Raw genomic sequence first — 15,907 nt, 5'->3', positions numbered from 1 at the left:
GTACGTGAAAGAGTTAAATTGTATATAATCGATCCATAATATGTTTCTATATGGCCATTAAGAAATAAAAGTTAAGTGTAAACTTTTATGGGTTTCATAACATGTACAATTTGTAGATAAAAATAATGGCAGATTAACTTATTTTATTTGTTCTATCTGGTCCAGTAAATTTTATTACAATGATTTGCAGAATAAAACAACTACTAATCAAGCTATAAATCGATTTTATAATCTCCATAAAAGAACAGTTTTCAATATATTTCATTCATCACTCAAACATTTTCGTTATCAAGTCTTGAAACGATTTTTTTATTAAATACTTATAACTATTTTCTTCATATTACTTCAGAATATGCCAGAGTATATTATTATTAACAACTTGTCGACATTCCAAATTTAGATTAGATTTATTATTATCGCTTTAATAAAATAGTTATCGTAATAATATTGGAAGTGCGATTAAATATCAAATGCCGCCAGCCACTATTATTGGCCAATAAATTTTTAGAAAGAAACATAAAAAATGTACAGTTTTTATGGTTTTCTTTTAATATTATTATATTTAGGGACATATTAACTAAAATACATTAAATAACAATACTTTAACAAACGAATTTTGTTTTAAAACTATGAACTCTTTCACAAAAAAAAAGATTTATCTTTATAGCATAAATCCTCAGTGGAAGATCATGGCAATCAAGGCCACTACAACTAAGGTAACAAGTGAGATGCTATTAATGGCAGCACCGTTTGTACCATATTGTTGTAAGAAGCTCTTCACAGCTCCCAACTTTTCTTTAGACCATTTCAAATTAAATTCAACGGTCTTTACAGCATTTTCCAAAGTGGATATTGAGCTGCCAAACTTATCCTTATGTTTACCATTGAAATCCTTCAATTTCTGTAGTTGAGCATCGGTAGTAAAGCGAGAAGCAATGTTAGAGACGACGGAAGCAACTGAGGAATAACCACCCATACTAAAATAGAAATTTTTATTATTAATTTTGTTTTCATTATATGTAGTAAACCTAATGTTTATACTTACGAGTTGGCCAGTTTTTCAACATTTTGATCGACCAAGTCAAAGACGGGTTCAACATTTTCGTTGTTCTCAGAATATAAACTACTCAAAGCACTTGATTTATCTTGACGACGTACTTCATCGGAGGCAACCATATGGAAGAATCTGGAAACCAATTTGCTGTCCTTAACACAACCCAAATTGTTCAAAATCAAAGTTTCTTCGGTGGCAACAGTTTCAGTCTTGTACTTGGTGTAAAGCTTGTTGAAATCTTCTTCATTGCCTTCACGCATAGCTGTACAATATACAACAGATCGAATGTTGACGGGAACAGGATCAGCCTTTAAGTTTTTGTTGAAGTATGATTTGGCCTTGGCAATACATTCAGAGTTGCCAAATTTGCAAGACCAAGCCAAGATCTTAGCACGATTATAAATATCCAAAGTGGTATCGTCTTTCTTTTCTTCGAAGCCCAACTTGTTGTAGGCCTTGTTGGTAAGGTGTCGGATATAGGCAGCAAAGTCCTGAGTATCGGTACCCAAACGAATGTTTAGATAATTGAAACTATTGAAAGCAGAGGTCCAGGGCAAATAGTTGGTTTCGGTTTCAAGATACGAAAGGACATCGAAAGCCAAACTGTATTCCATTTCACCAGAACGAGCCAAATTCAGAAGATCATCAACAACTTGAGCACGATTTAATTCATGAATACCATCCCAGTTGTTAGAATAGAGTTTATGATGAATTTGATGCCAAGATTTGGTATCATAATTGACACGATAATAACCAGACTCCTGAATGTTGCCCATAACCCAAGTAGCATCCTTGTTTACTGTAACTGTTTTGGGAGTTTGTGTGAGGAAGAATTTGGGACTAGCATTTTCAAAATTCTTTTCAGCACTTGTAGTGTAGGTAATGGGAACTGTGTAGGTTAATTTGGGATCGGCTGTATCAAAATCCTTCAATAGAAAACGTTTTTGGCTGATTTCTACCTCAGTAGCACTAGTGCGATTGAAAGTAACAACAGGATAACCAACTTGAGTTGTGAAAGAGGCAAAATAAGCATCGGCATACTGGGCAAATTCAGCAGGCCAGTATTTTTTCCAAATTGTAAAGAGATCGGAGGGAATGGTGTTGGTATAAGAGCTGTAGTGTAGACAAATTACATTAATACATGATCGGTAAAATTCTATCTTTTTTTAAACAAAACTTACTGAGTTTTAAGATAATCGTTTAAAGAAGTTTTGAATTTCTCTTCACCCAAAATATATTTGGTCATACGAATGAATGTGGCACCTTTGTTGTATGAAATACTGTTGAACATACGACCTGTCTCTTCGGGAGTATTGGTGTCTTCGTCACTCATTGGATTGGTAGCATTGGTGGCATCCATACCCATAACGGTTTGAACGTAATCGACAACAAATTGTTTATCCATTTGCATATGCTCTTCAACCTAATAAAAATATTATTAAAACAATTAACAACACATCCGATTAAAACCATTAAGAGGCCAAGTCTTTACTTACCATATGTGTGCCAAAATATTGGAAGTAACTGGCAAAACCTTCGTTCAACCAGGTGTAACTCCACCAATCACAGGTTACCAAATCACCCCACCACATATGAGCCTGTTCGTGAGCAACAATAGCAGCAATATATTGTTTCGAACTCAGAGCACTGTGTTCTTCATCATAGAGCAAGGCACGTTCTCTGAATGTCAAAAGGCCCCAGTTTTCCATAGCACCAGCAGAGAAATCAGGAATAGCAGCCAAGTGCATTTTATCATTACCCATTGAGTAGTAGGGAATACCCATGTAGTCGTCTAAAGCTTTAAGAAGTTTCTTACCAGCATCGAAAATGTATTCAGTTTGGGAGTAGTATTCGGGTCTGGCAAGAACACCAAACTCACCATCATAACGATCATTGAATTCGGAAACAATGAAAGCCAAAATGTATGTTGACATTTTTGGAGTAGTATCATATACATCCGTAACATATTCACTACAGGGTATATTATAGATTAGAATTGTTCCACCAAAAGAAATAGGGGAAATGTGTATGTACTTACCCATTGGGTTTAATTTCAATCAGACGAGTGGGACCAGCACTTCTTAAGCTACGGTGACGGGTCAAAGAAAGATCGTAGGTGGCCTTGAATTTAGGTTCATCAAAAGAGGGGAAAGCACGGCGGGCATGATTTCTTTGGAACTGAGTCGAACCAAGCCATCTGCAAATAAATAAAATTTTTTTTAATTACATAACTTTAAGAGTTTTGGTTTCTAAAAATTTACTTGGTAACATTGTTGGCGGTTTTATAGTAACTGCGGTAGAAACCGTGCATATCATCATCCATGCTGCCAGTGTAAACATAATGCAAAATGTATGAAACATTAGCTTGTAACTCTTCGTTTAAGGTATAAACCACAATATCAGTCAAGCTATTGGGAGTGGCAGTGGGTAAATTCTTTTTCGCTGAAGGAGTATCCTTTTTGTAGTATTCACTTACAGTAATATTAAGATTCTTAATATGCAATTGAATTTCTTTGGTATTTTGTTGGGCTTGAATTTCAACATAACATTCACCATCGAACTTGAAGGCCTTGGGATGAGTTTCATTCAAATAAGGCTTAAGATTAATGTTGTAATTGATGGGTTTAATATTTAAGGGTAGACGGTAGTTGACATCGGCAGCAGGTACAGGGGTTTGAACCTCCTCAGCAAAAGGAGCAGCATATGTCAAGCATAAGCAGGCTACCAAAATGGTAGCAATATATATAGGCGACATTCTGTAAAATATAAAATATTTCCGTTTAATAATATTTATTTCCTTTAATTTGTTTTTATGTAGTTTTTTCTTAATTATACTTTAGCAGACCTTTTTAGTCGAGCGCGGAATTCACTATTAAAAGTGGCCAAAATTTGTGGGCCTACTGAAAGTTTGATCGTAGCAGAAGTTCTATTTATAAGAAATCAACTCTATATGAGCAATTCCCAAGAGTTTTTATTTTCTCAACAATAGAAGTATGAAGATTGTGAAAATGGGCGTTACGGTTTTAAAACCAATTCATTAAACAGAAAATATATGATTAATAGACTGCTAAGCAGTTCCAACTGTCATTCTATAGGTTTCCCATATTGTATTTTTAGGAATTGCTCATATATTATAACTCTCATTCATATGTATGTATATGTATATTAATCACCCAAGAAAGTATAATCTTAATAAGTTACTAATAATTTTTGTTGATGGTTTTTATGAAGCTGATAACGTTTTTATTTGATTTGTGGTAATACTATTGCAATAAGTCTTAGTATTAGTGTAATGACATTTTTGTTCTCTATGTATATAGTAATTTTGTTGAGATCTTTTATTTTGGATTATAGAAACCGTATCGATATTTATTAATCTACTATAAATTGACATTTTATCATTGAAGAGGGTATGATGATGCATTTGTACTCAAAGCGATAACGTTTTGATTTGTGATTGCTGATTTCTGGCTGGAAAGGTTTTGCTGTGCTTTTTTTTTATTTGAGATAATAAACTCGGTCCAAAAGGTTATCATTATAAATAATGGATATTACATTTTATTTACAAAATTAATTAAAATTTGCCTAGGGCTCTATAAATCGATTTAAAAATAATCTAAGACTTTTCCGATTTTTTGTTGAAAATTAAAGTTGATTTATTTTCTCTAAAAAAAGTTAATCTTGTTAGAAAAAGTCGATATTAAAAAGATCAAAAAGTCGACTTTTCATTATACAAAAACAAATGATGTTTCCATTAAATCCCAAAAAAAAAAAAAAACTTCTAAAGAAGCGAAAAAGAACTAGAATTTACTCCATGGATGTACTGAGGTTGAGAGCAAACCAACTGATATTGCTCATTTTAAAAAGAAGAAGAATTAAACCTATAGTGTATGTGTATAAATTAGCGTCAGCAGAATTTTCTTAACCTATCACGCGTGGTATGTAATGTCAATATTGATCTTCTCTGTTCTAGATTCAATATTATGAAAAATTTTTAAAGAGTCACAACACACTAGTGCTGCTCTTGCTCGGCTACTTTTTCTCTGCTGCTCTCGCTCTGCCTTGTTTTTATAAACAAGAGTACAATAACAAAATTTACCATATGATTATGAATTATGCAATTAATGTTTGAGCATAAAAAATGTAAATTTTTGATGAAATTTTTAGAGATGGTCTCGGATTTTTGCTCATATCTCCGTTATTTATAGCCCGATTTTGCTGATTTTTAATAGCGATGTTCCCGAAAGCAGGTTTAACAGAATTATTGAAGATTTGGATCTCGCCGTTATCTGGGGTCCTCTAAAAACAAACATACAGACAGTCAGACAGACGGACATGGCATAATCGACTCCGCTATCTATTGCAATCCCGGGGTATAAAGAAGTGGCCAATACCTCTAGCCGGGACTGAAAAATTGGTTATAGTCTACTGCTTGGCTTAGTCCTTGTATAGATTACCAGAGGTCAGACCAGATCACCGCATAATCGGGTGGCCAGTTGCCCGCAGGACTATGTCCTGGCTGGTCAGTTGGTTGAGGTTCCTTCGTAGTGGCTGTGTTTTAAACCAAAATTCGCGGGGAGAGTACATGTCGGTTAAAAGACTGATGCATGATAATAGTCAATATTTCGGAATAAGTTCGGTGCTGTTGCCGAAAACAACAGATACCCCACAGAGTAATAACAGTGGGACTAAGCGTTGGAAATGAGTTGGTATTAATTGTATATAGTACGGGATGAATGTGAGGTTCGGCGGTGGTAACCCGTCTACCTAATGAATGTGTCGTAAGAATGAGATGTGTGCTGGGTTGAATGATGATGGATGAAAGGTATCATATACATATGATACCATTGAATTTTCCTTCCTTGTCCTGATATGTTCAGAGTATACTCTGTTCATATCAGTATTACCACAGTGTGTCCCTGTGACTAAGACAGGCATACCCTTTTCACAAGGAATATGTAAATTTTTTCTTTAAATAATAAGTTTTCTTTCAACTGTTACAGATTCCCAAATATAAGATTTTTAGTCTTTAATTTATATGTGAGGTGCCACGCCCACAATTCCTAGTCCATTTATTAAATGTTCATAATTAAACTAAAGGTTAAAGTCTAATGCCTATTTTATGGGAGGTGTTACTCCCCTTATTAATAGTTCTACCATTATCGCACACCCATGCATTGATATCAAAATTCTTCGTACATACACACATACATGGATGTGCATTATCCCTCTCGTACTATAAAAAAAACATTTTTAAATAAATTTAGTTTTTTTTTTTATTAAAAATATATTTTTTTATATATTATATTAAGGTAAATTTAATAATTAACTATAATACATTAGATAACAATACGTTAACTACAGTTTCTGTAGACGTAGAACAAGACTAACAAACATATAGCAGCTTCGTAAAACACTCGGGATTAAAATATCCTATTGTCTGCTACAATCAATTTAATGGAAGATCATGGCAATCAAAGCCACTACAGCTAAAGTAACAAAAGAGACGCTGTTAATGCCGGCACTACTTTTACCGTGTTCTTGGAAGAAAGACTTGATGAATCCCATCTTCTGTTTAGACCAATCCAAGTTAAATTCAACATTCTTAACAGCACTTTCCAATGTTGAGACTGAACTGCCGAACTTGTTTTTATGTCTAGCATTGAAAGCCTTCAATTTTTGTAGTTGGGCTTCGGTGGTGAAACGGGAAGCAATGTTGGAGACGATGGAAGCAACGGAGGAGTAATCACCCATACTAAAAGAAAACATAATAAGTACACTTTACATTTTTAGAGAACTATATGTTTGAGACTTACGATTCGGCAAGTTTATCAACGTTTTCGTCGACCAAGTCAAAGACAGGTTCAACATTTTCATTATTTTCGGAATACAAGCTGGACATAGCGCTTGACTTATCTTGACGACGAACTTCATCGGAGGCGATCATATGGAAGTATCTGGAAACCAATTTACTATCCTTAACACAACCCAAAGAGTTCAAAATCAAAGTTTCTTCGGTGGCAACAGTTTCGGTCTTGAATTTGTTGTATAGCTTGTCGAAGTCTTGTTCATTGCCTTCACGCATAGCGGTACAATATACAACAGAACGAATGTTGACGGGAACAGGTTCGGCCTTCAAGTTTTTATTGAAGTAAGATTTGGCCCTGGAAATACATTCAGTGTTACCGTATTTGCAGGACCAAGCTAAGATCTTAGCACGATTATAAATATCCAAAGTGGTATCTTCTTTCTTTTCTTCGAAGCCTAACTGTGTGTAGGCCTTGTTGCTAAGATAACGGATATAGCGAGCAAAGTCTTGAGTATCGGTACCCAAACGAATGGTTATATAATTGAAACCATTGAATGCGGCAGTCCAGGGCAAGTAGTTGGTTTCGGTTTCAAGATATTCAAGGACATCGAATGCCAACCTGTATTCGATTTCACCAGCACGAGCCAAATTCAGAAGATCATCAACAACTTGAGCACGATTCAATTCATGAATGCCATCCCAGTTGTGAGAATAAAGTTTATGATGAATTTGATGCCAAGTATAAGTATCATAATTGACACGGTAATAACCAGTCTCTTGAATGTTGCCCATAATCCAAGTAGTATCCTTGTCTACTGTTTCGATTTTATAAGGTTGTGTGAGGAAGAATTTGGGACTAGCATTTTCGAAATCCTTTTCAGCACTTGTAGTGTAGGTAATGGGAACTGTGTAGGTTAATTTGGGATCGGCTGTTTCAAAATCCTTTAATAAGAAACGTTTTTGGCTGATATGTACTACAGTAGGACTGGTGCGATTGAAAGTAACAACAGGATAACCAACTTGAGTTGTGAAAGAGGCAAAATAAGCATCGGCATACTGGGCAAATTCAGCAGGCCAGTATTTTTTCCAAATTGTAAATAGATCGGAGGGAATAGTGTTGGTATATGCACTGTAATATTAAAAATTATTAATGTTATTTAATAATCCCAGATAGTTTGATAAATTGTAAACTTACTGAGTTGTAAGATAATCATTTAAAGATGTTCTGAATTTCTCTTCTCCCAAAATGTATTTGGTCATACGAATGAATGTGGCACCTTTGTTGTATGAAATACTGTTGAACATACGACCTAAATCGGCAGGAGTGTGGGTATCTTCGTCACTCATTGGATTGGTAGCATTTGTGGCATCCATACCCATGACACTTTGGATTTGGTCGACAACGAACTGTCTGTCCATATCAAAGTAACTTTCAACCTATAATTCAATAGAAAATATATTCTTAGTAAGTACATTAAAAACTAAAGAATTTTAATTAAGTTAATGATTTAGGCAATATTATGTAAGGAGTTTTTGCTTACCATATTAGTACCGAAGTATTGGAAGTAACGAGCAAAACCTTCGTTCAACCAGGTGTAACTCCACCAATCACAGGTTACTAAATCACCCCACCACATATGAGCCTGTTCGTGAGCAACGACAGCAGCAATATATTGCTTCGAACTCAAAGTACTGTGTTCTTCATCATATAGCAAGGCACGTTCTCTGAATGTCAAGAGACCCCAGTTTTCCATAGCACCAGCAGAGAAATCAGGAATAGCAGCCAAGTGCATTTTATCATCACCCATTGAGTAGTAAGGAATACCCATGTAATCGTCTAGAGCCTTAAGAAGTTTCTTGCCAGCATCGAAACTGTATTCGGTTTGGGAGTAGTATTCGGGTCTGGCAAGAACACCAAACTCACCATCATAACGATCATTGAATTCGGAAACAATGAAAGCCAAAATGTATGTTGACATTTTAGGTGTAGTAGCATAAACATCAGTAACATATTCACTACAGGGTATATTACAGATTAGAATTGTTCTACCAAAAGAAATCGGGGAAATATATATGTACTTACCCCTCGGGTTTAATTTCAATCAGACGAGTGGGACCAGCACTTCTTAAGCTACGGTGGCGGGTCAAAGAAAGATCGTAGGTGGCCTTGAATTTAGGTTCATCAAAAGAGGGGAAAGCACGGCGGGCATGATTTCTTTGGAACTGAGTGGAACCAAGCCATCTGTAAATAAGCAAAATTTTTTTTAATTACATAACTTTAAGAGTTTTGGTTTCTAAAATTTACTTGGTAACATTGTTGGCGGTTTTTATAGTAACTGCGGTAGAAACCGTGCATATCATCATCCATGCTGCCAGTGTAAACATAATGCAAAATGTATGAAACATTAGCTTGTAACTCTTCGTTTAAGGTATAAACCACAATATCAGTCAAGCTATTGGGAGTGGCAGTGGGTAAATTCTTTTTCGCTGAAGGAGTATCCTTTTTGTAGTATTCACTTACAGTAATATTAAGATTCTTAATATGCAATTGAATTTCTTTGGTATTTTGTTGGGCTTGAATTTCAACATAACATTCACCATCGAACTTGAAGGCCTTGGGATGAGTTTCATTCAAATAAGGCTTAAGATTAATTTTGTAATTGATGGGTTTAATATTTAAGGGTAGACGGTAGTTGACATCGGCAGCAGGTACAGGGGTTTGAAGCTCCTCAGCAAAAGGAGCAGCATATGCCAAGCATAAGCAGGCTACCAAAATAGTAGCAATAGAAATAGGCGACATTCTGTAAAACAAATTTTTTCTTCTTTTAAATTTTTATTTTTTATCTTTTAATCATATAATTATGTTTTTTTTTTAATATTTATATTCAATACATTTTAATTCACTTTCAACACACCTTTTCACTTTTGAATTGATCACGGAATTCACTATTCAAAGTGGCCGAAATTTGTGGGCCTACTGAATGCTTTGTCGCTGCAGAAGTTCTATTTATAATAAAATAAACTCATTAACAACAATACAAAACAAACTTTTATGTACATATGTATATAGTGGCTCACTGCTGGTATAAAAAATATTATATTATCAGAAGAAATTAAAATCATTTTTGTTGTTTTTTATGAGATGCGATAAGGCTTTTAGCTGATTTCTGCTAATACTAACTCTACATATAATATTATTAGTATTAGTGTTAACTGCTGCAAAATTGTATTCGTCGTACTTCATTTGTGCCTGGCTAGAACACTCTTGTTGTAGGTACTCTTTTATTGAGGTTCATTCGGTTAGTCGCGGTATTTATTGAGCTACAGTGAAGAATAAATGGAGAGCAGGGAGATATTATTGTATAAACATATAAAATGTAATTAGTATGATAAGTAATCCTTACTTACTTAATTACTTATACTAACATGACTTATTGTTTAGTTACTCCCACTTTTAAAAGTCATTATAAAGAGGGCGTATGTACTAAGAGAATTCTCTGAAAGTATACATGCTTTTACATTATGCACAATTTAAAAGAATATAACTAGAGTTAACACATTTAACATTTGTAAAACGGTATGAAATTGTAAATTAGTTCTTTAAAATTGAGTCATACAAATTATGCATAGGTCTTAATTAAAATTGCAACGCGTCAATAAATTCATGTACATACAACTAAGTGAATGAACCCTACGTAAATTTCAGAATTTTCGCTAAGAAACATTTCCGCTTAAGTGTTTTCTTTTTGACATTTTTGCACCCATTACAAAAAAAAAATAGTGTTCCTATTTTGAATTTCATATCATTTGAAAACTCTTTCGGATTTTCTTGACAAGAATGCAATCTAAAGAATCGCATCTAATTTAATTTGTAAGAAATAACGATTGATTTACATATAATTTGTTAATCACCCGAATTAGTTAAGTTTTTGCTCCATAGACTTCCAGCATAACGATTTCTGAATAGTTACTGGTATATTTTGGGTAGCTCTAAGCTTTAAATCCTTATCAGGAGGTCCGGTTGGATAGAGCCGAGGTGAAATAATAGACCGACTTAAACCATTTGCAATAGAATTCGTTATTGATCCGAAAACCATGTATCGTACCAATTTCGATACTTTATTGTCATGTCCAGAAGATCAAGAATTTCCGATTCCTTGTATATAGTAGGACCAATATTATTTGCTAACTTACTGACTTACTAACTTACTAACTTACTAACTTACTAACTTACTAACTTACTAACTTACTAACTTACTAACTTACTAACTTACTAACTTACTAACTTACTAACTTACTAACTTACTAACTTACTAACTTACTAACTTACTAACTTACTAACTTACTAACTTACTAACTTACTAACTTACTAACTTACTAACTTACTAACTTACTAACTTACTAACTTACTAACTTACTAACTTACTAACTTACTGACTTACTTACTTACTTACTATCTTGCTAACTTACTTACTTACTAACTTACAAATTTGCTAACTTACTAACTAAAAACAGTTCACAGATTTGGAAAGATTTTTCAAAATTCTTTATAAAGGGATTTTAAAAAATGTAGTACAAGTTTTATTTCAGATATTGCAAATGATTTTATTCTATATTTAATTTAATTTCAATTTTAATGTTATACAAATTAAAAATTTCGTTTAGTTAGGTGTGAATAACATTTAAAATTCGAATATAATTCCTAGGAAACGCTTTATTCCAGCAGCAAAACGTATTTATAAATGCTAACAACAGAATTTCAAACTTATTTATACGTTCAACACTACTGCTGGAGGTCGTAAAGTTCGAAGACTCTCCGCAAATTAGATTTTTTTCCATTAAAAATAAAATCAATAAACATTGTTAATTGATAAAAATTGTTTAATGTATTTTTTAAGTTCCCATTTAAAATAAAATATATGTCAAATTTGTTGTGATGTTTAATTTTTTTTTGTCAAATCAAAATGTATACTTACGCACGTAAAGATATCGTCAGAGCTCAAACAAAATAATGAAACGTGAAAAAATTTTAATATTATGGGCATAAACTTCCGAAATACGAGTACAAGGCAATATAAAACAATAATAAAAATTAAACCATAAGTACAACTTGTATTAAGGTAAATTTTTAAATCAATACTATTTAATCCGATCGATAAGTTTTTTGAGTTTAAAAAGTTGTTTTTTCAGAAGTTAAAGCATAGAGAAGTTATTCAAAAAGAGACTAAAGCTAAGAAAAGCGCTCTTTACACAGCTGTTTGTAAATATGGTTGTATATTCTCATAAACTATGTTTTTTTTTGAACAAAATAAAAAATTTACTTGAAATTCCTATTTAGTTTAATAATATACAATAACATTAATTTATTCAAAATATTATTGAATTTTTGTTATTGCATTTATAGTACAAAAAACTGCTAATTTTTTAACCAAATCTGTTTTCTCATACAACTTTTCCCCGAAGTTGGTTTAATGACAGCAGTGAGTGCTGCAAATCTTGTAGATTACGCAGCCTTTACCAAGTGTGACCAATATTTAATGCGATAATAGTGGTAAATACTTTGTCGATAAACTGTTAAACGTGTTAAATAATAAAAATAAGTACTGCCGTAAGTACTATTATACATATACATATGTATTTGAATATCAAAATGTCTAAATTCTTAAAAAGTCATTATCAATTTCATAATAACAATAAATAGTCCTAAATTTTCCAATCAATGACAAGTATGAGTGCTTATGAAATTAACATTAATGTCCAAAATCTATCAATCAATTTAGACTTGTACAATTTCGGAGAAAACTGAAAAAGTAAAACTAAATTAAGTAGAAATGAAAAAAGTCCCTTCTTCTAATAACGCATTATTAAACTATTTTTGATGAGTCAGAAATTAATTGGAATTGGATTTAAATATAGAATAAATATCGTATAAATTCATTCTAGTTTAAATCTACATTAAAATATCTAAAAAAAACGACATGAAAAACTACTGCCTCCTTGGACGCAGATTTGTAAGGCAGAGAGCAGGCTCTGCTTAAAGAATCCAAAACAGGGATGGCAAAATTGGTATGATGGTACTTTTATTGATACTATTTTATGTGCAAAAGTACCCTGATACTCCCGAGTCTTATTTGATACTTTCAGGGCTACAATCTCAATATCCGATTATCGTTAGTAAATCTGTCTGTTAAAATAATTTTTTTTGTATGGGAACTTTCAATAAATCGTTTTGAAATAACAAGAGAATTAGAATATGGGGGTGAAAGTTTCTTTAAAATTCAAAATACTTTTTAAATTTTTTTTTGGCACTTATTCTCGCATCAAACAAAAGTTTTACGAAACAGCTACTAAAGTACTCTATAACTTTAGCAGTTGTTTCTTTTCAATATTATCAGACAAAATGTTAAAATAGTTGAAACCCTGAGACTATGTTAGACGCTTCTATAAGATTATTCGCTGAGTTCGAATATTACTTCATATTTTCTCCATCACATCTGGAATCTGAGATATTATGGCCTGAGTTTTGAGAAATCGCAATTTTTGTCCCTTTTCAAGGCTTATAACTTTATAACATCATATGGGTACCAGCCCACTCGGGAGTAGTCGGTAACGAAAGGGCAAATGTAATAGCTTTAAAGGGAAGGGAGCTCAAGGCAGTTAAACTGATGAACGCAAAACCATTCGACGCAACAAAAGCTGAACTAAAAATATGGGTGAGAGAATCCCATAAGACCTCTTGGAATTATGAAATGTGTAGAACCACGAAAATCCTATGGGGGACCCTGATGATAGCAAGACGAAAAATCTCCTCAAAATGAGCAATCTGAAGTTAGTATGATAGTACATATTCTGAGTGGACACACTCAGCACATTTATGCAAAATTGGACGTTTGGATTCAAACGTATGTAGAACATGTGGAGAGGACAGTGAAACTCTGGAGCACTTTCTTTGCCACTGTCAGGCTTTCGTCGAAATCCAAGTATCTTGGAAGTGATGTTATTCCGGAAATAACATTCCTGACCAATACTGATTAGAAGATTCTTAGGAATTACGTTGAAGGAACTGAGTTTCTGAACACTGAAAAATAATTTATTCAGTTCCTTTTTTTCATGATAAAGAGCGCACAACAGGTCCGATTGTGGCCTAGGTAAATTTCTTCGGATTTGATGTAGTACACATCCTCCTATCAACCTAACCTAACCTAAGTACTTTAAGATCCAAAAAAATACTCTCTGAAATATTTTTTGATACTGAAACAAAATCTCTTTTTCCATCCCTGATCCAAAATGTGCACATTTCTCAATGTTGAATTTGTGCTGATTTAACTGATTTGAGATTATTTTATGACATACAATTTTGGATTACAATTAAAGATACAACAATTTAATGATTTAAGAGCTGTCGAAAAGTAAATTTGTACACCACAAACAATAATTTCTGAATATATGGCTTCCAAAATTTTTCTTGTAAGGCATTATTTTTAAGATGCATGGGAGGAAGCAGTTAGGTATGCAGTAGTTATATTTATACCTTCCATATCAAAAATTTATATAATTTTCGCAATATTTATGTATTTCAAATTTAATTTCACTTTCATAAAAGGTCAAACATCGGCCGATCTTCGTAATGAATGATTTTATTTTTATATAAAAGTAGAGGCTAGTTGAAATAATGGACCGATTTAAGTCGTTTACAATAGAATTCTTCATTGGACCTGAAAACACGTATTCATTGATTAGTTAGTTAGGTAGTTAGTTAGTTAGGTGGTTAGTTAGTTAGTTAGTTTTTACTTTTATTTTTAATTTTCTTTTTCATTATATGTAGTAAACCTAATGTTTATACTTACGAGTTGGCCAATTTTTCAACATTTTGATCGACCAAGTCAAAGACGGGTTCAACATTTTCGTTGTTCTCAGAATATAAACTACTCAAAGCACTTGATGTATCTTGACGACGTACTTCATCGGAGGCAACCATATGGTAGAATCTGGAAACCAATTTGCTGTCATTAACACAACCCAAATTGTTCAAAGTCAAAGTTTCTTCGGTGGCAACAGTTTCAGTCTTGTACTTGGTGTAAAGCTTGTTGAAATCTTCTTCATTGCCTTCACGCATAGCTGTACAATATACAACAGAACGAATGTTGACGGGAACAGGATCAGCCTTTAAGTTTTTGTTGAAGTATGATTTGGCCTTGGCAATACATTCAGAGTTGCCAAATTTGCAAGACCAAGCTAAGGTCTTAGCACGATTATAAATATCCAAAGTGGTAGCGTCTTTCTTGTCTTCGAAGCCCAACTTGTTGTAGGCCTTGTTGGTAAGATGTCGGATATAGGCAGCAAAGTCATGAGTAGTTAGTTAGATAGATAGATAGATAGATAGATAGATAGATAGATAGATAGATAGATAGATAGATAGATAGATAGATAGATAGATAGATAGATAGATAGATAGATAGATAGATAGATAATTAGTTAGTTAGATAGTTAGTTAGATGGTTAGTTAGTTAGTTAGTTAGTTAGTTAGTTAGTTAGTTAGTTAGTTAGTTAGTTAGTAGTTAGTTAGTTAGTTAGTTAGTTAGTTAGTTAGTTTGTTAGTTAGTTAGTTAGTTAGTTAGTTAGTTAATTCATTAATTAGTTAGTTAGTTATATGTTTTATCAAATTAATACATAAATATTCCCAATTGCTTGACAACAGAGTTCGGTCGACTAAACTTCGTCTGTCAATGTCAAGGCATATCAATATTTTTTTAAACAACACATGTATTTCATTCATTTATAATAATTGTACATAATTACAACCGTAAAAATTTTATTTAATTTTAAGGGGAAGTTTTTAGATTAATCAGTTATTGTTTTTTTAAACAGATTTATAAGCATTTATTCTGACTATAGTTTTTTCTTAATCTTATCTATTCGCACGTTAACAATTGATTATAGAAACTCTTAAATTGAATAAGTATTTTTCTTAAATACTTAGGCGATATTTTAAATTCCTGTTTAGTGCTTTACGAGTGCAATTTGATTTTATTTTTATTATTGTA

The 15,907-nt window shown here is 32.9% G+C and overlaps 2 protein-coding genes across 2 annotated transcripts; both read right to left on the bottom strand.

Annotated features, from left to right (window-relative positions):
- Window positions 1-223: 223 nt before the first annotated feature.
- On the bottom strand, window positions 224-4,006 carry LOC124419776 (membrane alanyl aminopeptidase-like). The gene is made up of 7 exons (XM_046950392.1): window positions 3,900-4,006; window positions 3,316-3,810; window positions 3,093-3,251; window positions 2,551-3,025; window positions 2,236-2,477; window positions 1,046-2,167; window positions 224-977 (listed from the first exon to the last, which is right to left on the bottom strand). Exons 2-7 carry the CDS (start codon window positions 3,807-3,809, stop codon window positions 677-679), a joined length of 2,793 nt encoding a protein of 930 aa, XP_046806348.1. The 5' UTR covers window position 3,810; window positions 3,900-4,006; the 3' UTR covers window positions 224-676.
- Window positions 4,007-6,315: 2,309 nt separating this feature from the next.
- Window positions 6,316-9,940, bottom strand: LOC111676049 (membrane alanyl aminopeptidase). The gene is given in 8 exon segments (XM_023436931.2): window positions 6,316-6,809; window positions 6,871-7,992; window positions 8,059-8,300; window positions 8,405-8,879; window positions 8,947-9,105; window positions 9,169-9,191; window positions 9,193-9,664; window positions 9,779-9,940. Coding segments are annotated over 7 exon segments (2,793 nt in total). The 5' UTR covers window position 9,664; window positions 9,779-9,940; the 3' UTR covers window positions 6,316-6,508.
- Between the last annotated feature and the right edge of the window lie 5,967 nt (window positions 9,941-15,907).

The sequence above is a fragment of the Lucilia cuprina genome, chromosome 4, assembly GCF_022045245.1.
Source record: "Lucilia cuprina isolate Lc7/37 chromosome 4, ASM2204524v1, whole genome shotgun sequence".
NCBI classification, from domain to species: Eukaryota; Metazoa; Arthropoda; class Insecta; order Diptera; family Calliphoridae; genus Lucilia; species Lucilia cuprina.
The sequence above is the reverse complement of the archived record's forward strand: the minus strand, read 5'-3'. Positions and strand labels throughout refer to the sequence as shown.

Bases quoted from the DNA above. Each gene is read 5' to 3' on its own strand.
- LOC124419776 (XM_046950392.1), bottom strand. From the start codon at position 3,809: ATGTCGCCTATATATATTGCTACCATTTTGGTAGCCTGCTTATGCTTG. The intron at 2,478-2,550 runs GTAAGTAAAGAC...TATTTTTATTAG, and splicing joins AATATTTTGGCACACATATG to GTTGAAGAGCATATGCAAAT. The intron at 2,168-2,235 runs GTAAGTTTTGTT...TCTACACTACAG, and splicing joins AACGATTATCTTAAAACTCA to CTCTTATACCAACACCATTC.